The sequence below is a fragment of the Sus scrofa genome, chromosome 1, assembly GCF_000003025.6.
Source record: "Sus scrofa isolate TJ Tabasco breed Duroc chromosome 1, Sscrofa11.1, whole genome shotgun sequence".
Taxonomy (NCBI): domain Eukaryota; kingdom Metazoa; phylum Chordata; class Mammalia; order Artiodactyla; family Suidae; genus Sus; species Sus scrofa.
Window position 1 is genome coordinate 182,716,058 of NC_010443.5, and position 14,297 is coordinate 182,730,354.

At 35.9% G+C, this 14,297-nt stretch overlaps 1 protein-coding gene across 7 annotated transcripts in view; it reads right to left on the minus strand.

The window, feature by feature from the left end:
- Positions 1-14,297, minus strand: part of DDHD1 (DDHD domain containing 1) — an 87,425-nt gene that overhangs the window by 48,956 nt on the left and 24,172 nt on the right. For 4 of the 7 annotated variants that reach the window (XM_021102176.1, XM_021102167.1, XM_021102160.1 and 1 more), the window contains exons 2-3: positions 4,635-4,808; positions 4,003-4,023 (exon numbers count right to left, since the gene is read on the minus strand). In XM_021102176.1, the coding sequence (XP_020957835.1) occupies positions 4,003-4,023; positions 4,635-4,808 (195 nt within the window). The remainder of the gene's footprint in view (positions 1-4,002; positions 4,024-4,634; positions 4,809-14,297) is intronic. The other 3 variants (XM_003121795.4, XM_003121797.4, XM_005659960.3) reach the window with 1 other exon arrangement.

Below are 14,297 nucleotides of genomic sequence, written 5' to 3' on the forward strand. Positions count from 1 at the left end.
TTAATTCCTCTACTGGCCTTGAGAAAAAAAATAAAACACCTTTCTACTGTGGAGTAATTTTCCACCTACAGAAAAGTTGCAAAAATAGCACAAAGAGTTATGATATATATGCTTCACCCAGCTTCTCCTATTGTTAGCATAACTATATAGCATAATTGTCAAAACTAAGAAATTACATTGGTACAATACTGTCAACTAACATATTGACTTTATTCTCCAGTTTTTCTACTCATGTCTTTTCTGTTCTAGGATCCAATCCATGTAGCATTTTGTTGTCCTGTTTGTTTCCTCTAGTCTATGACAAATTCCTCAACCTTTTCTTGTCTTTCATGACCTTAACACTTAAATTTTTTTTTCAGCTTTACTGAGGTACAATTGCCAAATAAAATTATAAGATATTTAAAGTATAATTGTGGTGATTTAATATACATTGTGAAAGGATTCCTCCCATCTAGTTAATTATGACCTTGACACTTCTGAAGAACATCTGTGAGTTATTTTGTAGAATGTCCCTCAATTTGAGTTTGTCTGATGTTTTCTCATAATTGGATTGAGGTTATGCAAGTTTTGACCAGAGGGAGGTGCAGGACTAACCCATTAAGTTCAACCATTTTCTACTGATTACTGCTTAGATAAATTATGAGTGAGACATTACTTTAGTACTAAGTTTAAGTATTTAAAAAATTACTTATTTGAAGGCCTGATTTTATTTGTATGATTCATCCCAGTGAACTTCTAGGCTTTCAGTTGCCACACTGCTTAGATAAATATTTCCTAGCCTAAGAGATGGAGTGGGAAGAGAATCATTTTTTATTTTAACTCTCAGAGAAAACGTAATCTAAGTCACAACCAACTATTATATTTTGGGGGGTTATCTTTCTTTGTATGGGTTATCTACCTTTCTATGTAAAAAAAAGTTATGCTAAACTTTGATCTATCCTTTTAATTCAATGATTACTGATGATTAGGAGGAAAACTAATAAGGAGGAAAATAATAAACACACTCAGCGTATTTGTGGCAACAGCTACATCAACCAAGACACAGTTAAGGTCAGAAGGAAAAGGAATTAGTATCTTATTTTAATGTCCTTAAGGCAAGAACTGCTCAGTTTCTTAGGAACTTTCCAGAGCACTTCAAAAGAATTCCTGAATATGGCATTTTAAAATGTTTTAAATTATTAAATGGGATTTTTCCAGAAAGCTTCATTTGAGTAACTCCATTGCAGTGTGATTGCCAACTCTATTTTATATCCTTTTTCAGAATGTATAGAAGGCAGTGTCTACTGTGCTACCTTGTACTTATTCTTCATTAACTTCTCCTCCATAGGCTTTGTCACCCCTAACAGATTTAAAATTTCTTGAGGTTCAAAACCCCATCCATTTCTTTCACACAAGTGCCTCGCACAGTACTATCTGCACAAGGAAGCACTCAAAATCAAGCCATATGGGGGCTCCCACCATGGCGCAGTGTAAAAGAATCCAACTAGGAACCATGAGGTTGCTGGTTTGATCCCCGGCCTTGCTCAGTGGGTTAATGATCTGTTGCCATGAGCTGTGGTGTAGGCTGCAGACGCAGCTGGGATCTGGTGTTGCAGTGCCTGTGGTGTAGGCTGCAGACGCAGCTGGGATCTGGTGTTGCTGTGCCTGTGGTGTAGGCTGGCAGCTGTAGTTCCAATTAGACCCCTTGCCTGGGAACCTCCACATGCCGCAGGTGCAGCCCTAAAAAAAAAGCTAAATCTAGCAATATGAAGAGTCAAGGCTTTTCCTATGTACATGAGAAAATTTAGGTGGAAAAGCTATTTTCCCCCTTAAATTAATAAAATATAAAATTTCAGAAGCTTGGAGGTAAGAAGCAAAATAATCAAGATATTATATATATTATATATATATTATATATACATATATATAATATATATATATATTTTCCTTTTCGCTTTTTAGGGCCGCGACTATGGCACATGGAAGTTCCTGGGCTGGGGGTCAAACTGGAGCTGAAGCTTTAGGCCTACACCACAGCCATGGCAATGTGGGATACCAGTCACATCTGCAACCTATACCACAGCTAGTAGCAGTGCTGGAATTTAACCCACTGAGCGAGGCCAAGTGATTGAACCCACATCCTCATGGATATGGGCAGGGCTCATTTTTGCTGAGCCGCAACAGGAACTCCTGAGATTATATTTTTTTAAATCTTTGTACCTTAAATTTGAGTTATTTTTTCAACAATGGTAGCTTTTTGGACAGCAAATGTTCTTTCCTTAAGATCAGTGAGAATTTTCAAATGTACTACAATATTTCCTGTAATCATCAAAGTCAAAGTCACATTTTAACACATAAATTTAAGTTTTACATGATACTGAATTACAAATAAAATGGAAATTCATGACAACACTATATATACTGAATTGAACTTAGAATCTTTGTTGGTAACAAAACATGATGCGTCACAGTACAATTAAAAAAACCAATTTTTCTTCTAATGAACTTCAAAAAAATCATTTTGAAAGACTACAATACAAAAGTGTTTTAACAGTTTAACTATTTTGTTATTACTGATTAGAATTCTACCATTCAACGTGTATCTTTAAAGCTAGCAAAAATATTACTATATCCTAGATTGATACTCTAGAACTAACACAGACTCAAAGATATACTGAAAAATCTACTCACACAAATGAACCATGTTCTTTTATGAGACTTATTTAAATGATTGGCTTATGAAATTAGGGCACTTTGAGAAAAACTGAAGTATGCTCCTCCATTTAACATTTCAGATTCCAAGTAGATGGGATCTAGAGGTGAAACAGGGCTGATGACTAACTTCCACAAGACAAATTAGTACAGTAAGTGAAAACGAAATGTTTTGAACATAGTGAGAAAGGGGGATAAATCTACCTATATTTTTGTTTTTAATACTCATCCTTTTCCTCCTCCAAGCTCTTGGGTTGTTTCCATGCACAACTACTAAAAAATTGGGGTGAATAAATTGGGTTTGTTAAGGTGAATTGCCATTTTTGAGGCAAGACTTGAGAATTAATAGGAATGAAAAAAATCCAAAATTCAGCCTTCTTTAATAGCAATGAAATTATGAAAAAAGTTCAGCCTCTTCAATACCATAAAGCAGGCTTTTGTGATTATTTTGATAGTGGTGATAAGAGTTTACAATACTTTAGTCACCAATAAAAAATCAGATACACACAAAATTTGCTATTTATGTTTTACCCAAAGAATTCTCTGTATAGGAATCAGTAGGAATGTAGATACAGCTCTGCTTTGTAGATACTGAACTGCTCTTTATATGTTAATATGTAAGAACCTTGAGATTGAACTTTATAGTGAAATAAAAACACAGTTGACTCTATATATTAGACAAATGAGATATTTAAAATTCCTAGAGTATGATATCTGGAACATATTAGACAACTATCATTATATATATTTCTTAGATTTATTTACCAATTTATTCAGAAGCCACCATTTTCCTCAGTTATGCAGATTTTAAAGACACAAAAGATATTTTAACTTGGTTTAATAAACTATAAAATTTCCCTGCTTGTGAGGCATGTTTGTGTGTGTATGTGTGTGAGCATGTGTGCTCTCAGAGACAGATAAGAGAGAGTAAAGAATAAGAGAGAGAAAAGGCTAGGAATGTTACTAACAGTAAAAAAAAGAAAACAATTTAAAGCTTATTGCTTTTCATCAATTATATTATACAAACAACTGCTTCCAACTATATAATTCATTTTTTCCAAGTTGCACTTGGTGAATTACTCGATCAAGGAGTAACTTTAGATGTTACTCTAAAACATTTCAATGCTTTAGAGATGTTTTATAAGGGGAAGGAGAAAAATTACTCAATTCATAGTTTAATTCACTAGATTGAGTAGCACTTGCCCAAAACTTCCCAAATAAAGGCAAGCATGGGTGAAGGAATACTTACAGGAAAAAATAAAAATAAAAATAAAGCTACAAATTCTAATCTATCTGTACTGTTATACTCACCAGAATAGTTGATCCCACTTTCTGCAGTAAATGGAACAGTAGAAGTATTTTTAACTTTACCACACCTTTTGAATTTTACTCAAGATCAGACACATAATGAAATACTGCAATCTTAGCTAGTTTATCAATATTTTAAACTATTGCAAACATATCCAAATGTTGAATAAGGAAATATAAATAGACAACTTCAAATTAAAAGTTGATACGGTTATCAATATGGAGATAGCTAAAAGGGCCTTATACAAAGGAAAGTATTTTCAAACTTCAGAAAAAGGAGTAACATTAAAATAAACTGTTCTTTTGATATAATGACAAGTGGCTTTTTTTCTAAGTTCAGTTTTCCTTGATCACTAAAAAGCTACTAAAAAGGACTAATTCAGAGAGCACGTTACAACAATTTGTACATTTATAATAAATGTTAGTGTCATGCCAGCGAACATACATGTCAAATAAAATAATTGAAATAGTTCAGAAATTCATAGCAGTTTTCAATTCTAAAATAACTAATTTTGAAATAATCAGAAATTTTATAAGTTATAACACTTCTGAATTTAAAACTTAGGGACTACTCTAAACTTTATCAACAAACTTGTTGGTTTACAAAACACATTAAATGTATTCATTGGTCTTACCATTTTTTCCATCTATAGGTTTTGACACATCTATATCAAAACTTTCTTGCATCTGCTGACCTCGAAAACAGCTAAGATGTTCTTGCTCAATTAAATTACTTTCTTCTTCTTCTAGAGGCTGCCAAGTACCATCAATAAACCACTGTCCACGCATTACTGGTATTTTATCGGACTCTGAGAAGAGAAATCACAGAATTATACATTTTAGGATCCACTCTCCCAGGAAGTGACATAATAATAACTACAATTTTGTATTTTGCCATGTGGCAAAAACAGAATTTTGTGACCCAATAGAACCACCTGAAGTTTTAAATTGCAGATTTCAAGTCACAGTATGTAATTTTTCTTTACAGTATATAATTTTACTTGCATTAACTATTACATGTAAAAGTTACTTTGGCATTAGAAAGGGAGAGGAGTAGTTGTCTATATAACTGTGGCCCTAAATAACCAAACTTAGCAGGCTTAAGGAGCTGACAAACTTCATTCAAGATTCTGGTTGTAGTTCCAATGTCTTACAAAATACTGAGATAAATTTCCAAAATGTGTATTGTATTAATGTAGTATACTTTTTAGGGCTGCCTTGGAGGTCAAGGGCTCCCAGTGAGTACACAGGAATAAGTGAAATCTTGAATTACAGTACATTCTTCATCCATTTTAGAAAATATTAAAAAAAAAAAAAACCCTGAAAAATCTTTGATTAAACACTGTCCCATAACCCTAAAACTTTTTTTTTTGGTCTTTTTTAGGGCCGCTTCCCGTGGCACATGGAGGTTCCCAGGCTAGGGGTCTAATCGGAGCTGTAGCCACCGGCCTATGCCAGAGCCACAGCAACGTGGGATCTGAGCCGCGTCTGCGACCTACACCACAGCTTCATGGCAATGCTGGATCCTCAACCCACTGAGCAAGACCAGGGATCGAACCTGCAACCCCATGGTTCCCAGTCAGACTCGTTAACCACTGCGCCACGATGGGAACTCGCCATAATCCTAAAACTCCTAATAGCTAATTATTTATTTAAAATAAACCACAACTGTCAGCTGTTATCTTAAATCCTTTAAAATAAAAATAAAGCAGAAATAAAATGGAAACAATAAAACTCTAAAAATAAAAAACAAAAAAAAACCCTATTTATGTAGAGAGTTGTTGGTTTAACCAAATTCTTATAGAGAGATCATTTCAAGTGGATTCAAAACACAGTAGTTTGTATATGTATATTAGGATATATCCTAAGGACAAAAAGAACTGCAAATATCTTAAGCCTTTTACAGTGGCTACACTATTATGATTGTTTTTTGTTTTTGTTTTTTGTTTTTTTGGCCATGCCTGCAGCATGTAGAAGTTCCTGGGCCGGGGAATGAACTCTCACCACAACAGTGGCCTAAGCCACAGCAGTGACAATGCTGGATCTTTAACCCACTGAGCCACTAGGGAACTTCTTTTCTTTTTTGGTGTAATTGTTAATAATTGTAACAATATTGGTATTGTTAATTTGAAAATGTAGATTAAGATGAATATATCTATTTTGCTAATATCATTCAGAAACCAAGATTTTTAGCACAAGAAGAGATACAACTATAAAAATCAAAGAAATAATGACTATTTTAAATTTCAATTAGCAATGTCAGCATGAACTAATGATGTATTTTCTCCTAATGAGGTCCTGCTGTATAGCACCAACACCATAAATCAACTATATTTTAAAAATACATTATTAAAAATTAAGAACATTAATATTAAGGCCATTTATCAAAGAAGGACCTTATGTACCCATGTATACAGTTGGAGAATTTTACCTGGCTAAGGTTAAGTGCATTTTGTAACAAAAAATAATACTAAGAGTATAAAAAAAAAATGTCCTAAGTTTGGAGATTCTGTGGTGCAGTGGGTTAAGAATCCAGCACTACCGCACCTGTGGCATAGGATGCAGCTGCAGCTCAGATGTGATCATTGGCCCGGGAACTTCCATATGCCATAATAATGGCTATTTTTAAAAAAAGCAAACAAACACACTAAGCATTATATACTGAAAAGGCCTAGAACTAAAGACCAGTCCCATATAAGTGAACACTCCTGGTATAAAGACTGTGATCTCTAAATATCATTTCCCAATAAAAGAAACCAAGAGCCCTTAAAGAAATTGCCAATTCCAGATTTGAAACAGGAAATTTATTAAATGATCCTGAAATATCTTGTACTAGACTTGTATTCTTATGTATTCCAAACTCCTATTACGTGTTTCTATTTCTTCTTGAACTATCCTTTATTCTACTACAGCATTTGTTCTATAGTCAGGTGTTGCTGTATTATTTGGTGCATATATACTAAAAAATATAAATTCATTGAGAGTTATGGCTTTTAACACTGTAAATCATACTCTGTGTGTTTAATTATTAGTAGTAGTATTTTGGCTTGGATGCTACTTTATCAAGATCACAACCCCTGCTTTCTTATTGTTTCCTTTTACCTGTGATGTTTCTGCATATCTATTTATTTTTAACCTTTTCACTGTATGTGTGTATGTATGTATGTGTTTATTTTTAGGGCCACATCCACAGCACATGTAAGTTCCCAGGCTACAGGTCAAATTGGAGCTGTAACTGCCAGCCTTTGCCACAGCCACAGCAATGTCCAGATCTGATCCACGTCTGCTACCTACACCGCAGCTCATGGAAATGCCAGATCCCTAACCCACTGAGTGAGGTCAGGGATTGAACCTGCATTCCCACGGACACTATGTCAGGTTCTTAACCCACTGAGACACAAGGGGAACTCCCCTTACGGCTTTTGGGCAAAATGTGTGGAGAGATTTAGATTTGGACAGCTGCCACTATCCTTGATGTGCTAATGCTCATCTTCTTTAATCTTAACAGTAATCTTGAAAGATAGCTATGATTTCCCCAGTTTTACAAATGAGTAAAATGAATCCTAATGAAGCTAAATCATTTAGGATCATTTCCCCAGGGACACAAAGTTAAGTATTTTGAGAACCAAGATTCCAACCAAAGTTTGACTCAAAAGTTCACTCAAATTCTACTGCTCAATGCAACCTATATTCTCAAATAGTAAATGTCCCTTTTTAGCTCTTTCCCCAAGAAATACTGGCTATTCAGTTATTCAGTTGATAATTTTAAAATAAATACATTGGTAAATTTTATATTGCCAGGTTATTATGAGACTTACAAACCAAAGCCAACCCTGCCTCCCCATAAAAACCATGGAAGTAAAAAGTAGAGTTAAAAAAATGAAAACAAGTTTATAGCACATCCCTACACTCCCAAAACTTTTCCTCTTTTGAGCCTAATAAATCTAAGCATGTCTTCTTTGGATACATGTTTTGGGAGCTTTACACCTAAGCTTTAAACTCTAGCAGTATACAGTCAAGTACTACATCTTCCTGGTTCAGGCCTCTAGCTTGAACTCTAGACCCCAACATTCAATTGCCAACTGAACATCTCCAAGCAGATAGATCAATAGTTAACAGAATCACAGATAGCCATGGAACACACCAGGTTCCTAGAAGAAACAGAATACAAATCTATTATTCCATCTGTAGTCCCTATAATGACGAATGGTGTTTAGACAGTATTCAGTTGCTCATCCGAGAGAAATCTGAGAGTCATCCAAGATGTCTTCTCCTTATCTGTGCCTTACAACTATAACTGGAAACACAGTAGGTACTATTTATTCCATCTCCTAAATCACCTTCACATTCGCCCTTTACTCATCAGGGTTTAGGGTGGTGGTGCTAGGGCCATCTAGGCCAGGGATGCTGCTAAACACCCTACAGTGCACAGAACAGCTCCCTCAACCCCCATCACCCCACCCAGCAACAATGAATTATTTGGCCCAAAATGTCAACGGTGCTGAGGTTGAAAAACTCAATACCTTTTAAAATCTAAGAACATGGGAGTTCCCCTTGTGCTCAGCAGAAATGAATATGACTAGTATCCATGAGGACACAGGTTTGATCCCTGGCCTTGCTCAGTGGGTTAAAGATTTGGTGTTGCCACGAGCAGTGGTGTAAGTCACAGATGTGGTTCGGATCTGGTGTCGCTGTGGGTGTGGTGTAGGCCAGCAGCTGTAGCTCCAATTCAACCGTAGCCTGAGAATCTCGTATATACCACAGGGTGCGGCCCTAAAAGACAAACAAACAAAAACACCAAAAAAACCCCACAAAAACAAACAAACCAACCCCTAAAAATGCTTTATAGAAACAAAACAGAACACAAACCTGTTACTCTATCTATAATCCCTAACATAGAAACTGTTGCAAAAATGTCTTAAGATACAGTACAAAAATGTTTATTTCAGTATTTTACAACAAAAACCATAAACAAATAAAACGACTTTTATTTCTACCAAAAGATAACTGGATATATAAATTATGCCTGGTACACAACTGGTGTTAAAAATATTTACTAAATAAAATGAAGTAAGAGTAAATGAGTACTTAGTTCCATAGTGAAATAATGTTCAAAAGACACAGAATAAACATAGAATAAAAATGAAAAAAAGTAAGAGTTCTCCTGCAGTACAGGAGGTTAAGGATCTGGTATTGTTGCTGCAGTGGCCTGGGTTGTTGCTGTGGTGCAGGGTCAATCCCTGGCCCAGGAACTTTCATGTGCCACGAGTGTGGCAGGAAAAAAAAAAAAGAAAGAGAAGAAAAAAAAGTAAATCACAATGCCATAATACTCTACATGTAAGTATATTTGCGCATATGCATATATATGTTTAAATAGTATAATTCTGTTTTATAAAAATATTGGTATATGTACTGACAATAAGTAGAGAAAAATACACTAAGCTATCATTAACAGATACCTCTGAGAGGTGGAAATATAAGGAACTGTGCGCTTCTACATTATAAAAGTGTACAGTGTTTGGTATGCTTATACATGTTTTAGTTTTTTATTCGGTGTGATTAATCTTATGTGTCAACTTCACTGGACTACAGGGTACTCAGATATCTGGTCAACATTCTGGGTGTTTCTGGATGAGATTAACATTTAAATCATAGACTGAGTAAAGGAGACTGCTCTCCATAGTGTGGGTGTGACTCATCAAATCAGTTGAAGGCTTGAATAGAACAGAAGGCTGACTCTCCTTCAAGTAAGAAGGAATTCAGTCTGATAGCCTTCAAACTGAAATAGTAAGCTCTTCTTGCCTTGTGGTGTTTGAATAGTGATACTGGCTCTCTCTCGCTGGTTCTAACAGTGGCCTCTAGCTTTTAGACTTGAAGTGGGACATCTTCTCTGCAGATTTTGGACTTGCCACCCTCCATAATTATTTGAGCCAATTCCTTATAATCTCCCCCTATTCCTTACAGCAGAATACCAGTTTATTCAGGGCAGTAATATGCTCAGTTAAGAAGACTATTTCTAGTCTCCTTGGGCAGCTAGGTTTGGGTATTTGACTGAATCTGGGTAACAGGATATAACAGAAATTACTGGTGGATATAGCAGAAATTACTGTTTGCCCTCCCCCCTTTTTTCCCTGCCCCTCATGTCTTGAGCTCCTGAAGCTCTCTTAAATCAAATCACTTACAAAGAATAGAAGGCTGAATAACGGAAGGGGTCACTGTCCCTGATTAGAGTAGAGCTGCCACAGAGCCCTGAACTCTAGACATCCATACTTCTTTTAGGTACAGAGAAATATATGCTTTTGTGTTTAAAGCCACGGTTATTTTGACTTTTAAAAATTACATGCAACAGAATCTCATGATGATAGGAACTTGCACTGATATATATTTAAAATGTCACTTCACTTTGCAGTTACAGAATGGAAAGATCTAGATACATCTGTTACATAAGAGACTATGCAAACAGGGATCAGAGATAAATTTTTCACAAGGCGAATGGATGGAAATTAATATGCTAAAGCTAGATTAACAAAATATTATTTTTTTACCTGTAATAACACTCATTGAGAGTCAATTTAAACAATGTAAAGACTAGTACTTTTCTTCCAGACAGGGTGGCAATGATAAGTCATTATTTCAATCATAAAATTCTCAGGTAAATCATGATAAAAGGTAGGCTTTTACTGAAATCAAAAGAAAAACATGCGTTCTTCTCAACTAGAAAACAAGTGCAAGTGTATACATGTATGTAATCTCATGTTGTACACCTTACTCTCGCACATGTTAAATGTCAATAATACCTCAATAAAGTTGGAAAAAAGAAAACAATTGCAAAGTCCATTTTCCACTATGAATACTTCCTTCATTTAACCAAAGCCTAAGTGGATCTCTTATGCGGATAGGAGAATTTTGGCAATAAAGATTTTTATGTATGAAAAAAACTACACTGGAGTTCCTGTTGTGGCATGGTGGGTGAAGAATCTGACTGCAGGAGTTCCTGTTGTGCCTCAGAGGTTAACAAACCAGACTAGTATCCATGAGGATGCAGGTTCAATCCCTGGCCTTGCTCAGCGGGTTAAGGATCCAGTGATGCGGTGAGCTGTGGTGCAGGTCGCAGATGTGGCTTGGATCCTGCGTTGCTGTGGCTGTGGTGTAGGCCGCAGCCACATCTCCCATTCAGCCCCTAGCCTGTGAACCTCCATGTGTCACGAGTGTGGCCCTAAAAAAAAGCACACAAAAAAGAATCTGACTGCAGTGTACTGGGTCGCTGGAGAGGCATGAATTTGATCTCTGTCCTCCCACAATGGGTTAAAGGATCTGGCGTTACTGCAGCTGAGGCTCTTATACAGTCCTTGGCCTGGGAACTTCTATAAGCCATGGATGTGGCCATTAAAAAAAAAAAAAAAAAAAGCTACACCTACACCAGGAGGCAGAGGAAACAATTATAAGATTTCTAAAGAATATTTTCAAGAACTATTTCAACCCATACTGTACTTTGCAATGTATGGTATGCTTGCCCCCTTTCCTCTAAGCTTAGCTCTGCCCTTACAGCTTTACCTGCTGAGAGTCCAAAGTATGCTGATAATTCACTGCTCTAGAAACTTAAAGAGCAAATCTGACCACACAGGACTGAAAGAGGAAGGAAGTCACAGAGTAAGGGAAAATAGGAATGTGGAGTACTGGTATTCAGATCAAGAAGAAATAAGTAAGGATTGGATATAAGAAAAGAAGAAAAAAGTAAAGGGGAAGGAGAAATGAAAGACAAGTAGGACAGAAAAGAGGTGGAAGATTAAGAAAAATAGTTTGTCATTTATTCTTAAGGTTTGTTGTAAACTTACTATCAAGTACTACACTACAAAGCCACAGTCATCAAAACCGTATGGTACTGGCACAAAGACAGATATACAGATCAGTGGAACAGGATAAAAAGCCCAGAATTAAACCCACACACCTACAGTCAACTAATCTATGACAAAGCAGGCAAGAATATACAATGGAGAAAAGACAGCCTGTTCAATAAAGTGGTGCTGGGAAAACTGGACAGCCACATGGAAAAGAATGAAATTAGAACATTTCCCAACACCATACACAAAAATAAACTCAGAACGGATTAAAGACATAGATATAAGACCAGATACTATAAAACTCTTAGAGGAAAACACAGGCCAAACACTGACATAAACGACAGCAACATCTTCTCAGATCCACCTCTTAGAGTAATGACAATCAAAAAAAAAAAAAAAAAATGGGGCTTAATTAAAAGTTTCTGCACAGTAAAGGAAGCCCTAAACAAAACGAAAAGACAACTCACAGAATGGGAGAAAATATTTGCAAATGAATCGACTGACAAGGGATTAATCTCCAAAATTTATAAACACCTCCTACAGCTCAATACCAAAAAAACAAACAACCCTATCAAAAAATGGGCAGAAGATCTAAACAGTTCTCCAAAGAAGACATGCGGATGGCCAAAAAACACATGAAAAGATGTTCAACATCACTCATTATTAGAGAAATGCAAATCAAAACCACTATGAGGTACCACCTTACACCAGCCAGAATGGCCCATCATCAAAAAGTCTACAAACAATAAGTGCTGGAGAGGCTGTGGAGAAAAAGGAACCCTAGTACACTGTTGGGGGGATTGTAAATTGGTGCAACCACTGTGGAAAACATTATAGGAGATTCCTCAGAAAATTAAAAATACAACTACCATTTGATCCAGTAATCCCACTCCTGGGCATCTATCTAGAGAAAACCATGACTCGAAAAGACACATGTACTCCAGTGTTCACTGCAGCACTATTTGCAATAGCCAAGACATGGAAACAACCTATTGACAGAGGAGTGGATGAAGAAGATGTGGTACTTATACACAATGCAATATTACTCAGGTATTAAAAGGAAAGAAATAACAGCATTTTCAGCAACATGGATGGACCTGGAAAATAACATGCTAAGTCAGTCAAACAATGAGACATCAACATCAAATGCTTTAACTTACATGTGGAATCTAAAAAAAGGACCCAATGAACTTCTTTGCAGAACAGATACTGACTCACGGACTTTGAAAAACTTATGGTTTCCAAATGAGACAGGTTGGGGGGGTGGGAGGATGCACTGAGGGTCTGGAATGGAATTGCTGTAAAATTTGGTTCTGATTATTGTTGTACACCTATAAATGTAATAAAATTTATTAATTAAAAAAATAAAACTTACTATCTAGTACTATATACTCTGAATACATTTCTCATAAAATTAATGCTTTAAGTGGTGGCTAGGGTCCTAGATTAGCCCCACAGAGGCCCACTTAAGTCATTATGTGGCTAATAATATTGATGAACTATTTCTACCAAACCATCCTTCATAATGGAAGAGGAAGGTGTTTCTCTCCGTTTCCAGTGCACTCAACTTGATTCTTGCAGGGTGTGAGTTTTAAGTTTTAGCAGTGCCCAGGTAATGCTTCAGTAGTTACCTACTGAGGATAAACTGTCCTCAACCAAAGCCTGCTCTGACCACTCTAATAAAGCTCAAAAGAAAGCCTTGATAGGATCAAAGTCATCTGAAGTGATAAGTGCATACCAGAACAAAGCCTAACAATATCAGAAGAATCCCATAAAATCCAGTACACAAATATGAAATTTATAAGGTCTGGCATCCAAAAACAAACAAACAACCTTCCTCTACCCCCAGGTATTCAAAGCAGCAGGAAAATTCAACCCTTAACCAAGGAGAAAAGTCAAACAATAGCAACAAGATTCAATAACAGCACAGATGGCAAAGTTATCAAAGATGTTAAAATGGCCACACACTGCCTCAATTCAAGAAGACAGACGAAAAAAACATGATGAAGAAGGAAATGGAAGATACAAAATATACCTAAATTAAACTTATAGACATGGAAAATAAAACATCAGAAATTAAAGTATACCAAATGAGGTCAACAGTAGATTAAACACTGAAAAAGAAATATATCAGTGAACTTGAAGTTTGTAATACAGCAATACAACATATTCAAGAACATAACAACAAAAACATTAACCTTAAGAAATCCAAAATGAAACAGACAAAAACCTGAAAAAAAATGTATAGTGCAGGATAATCAAGCAGACTAACATACATATGGTGGGAATCCCTGAAAAGGGATAAAGAGAAAAAAAATTCAGAGAATAGACAAACAATTTACAAATTTAATGAAAACTATAAACCATCAGTTTCTAGAATCAAAAGAATCCTAGGCAAAAGGAATATGAAGAAAATCACACCAAAACACACAGTAATCAAATTTCAGAAAATCACCA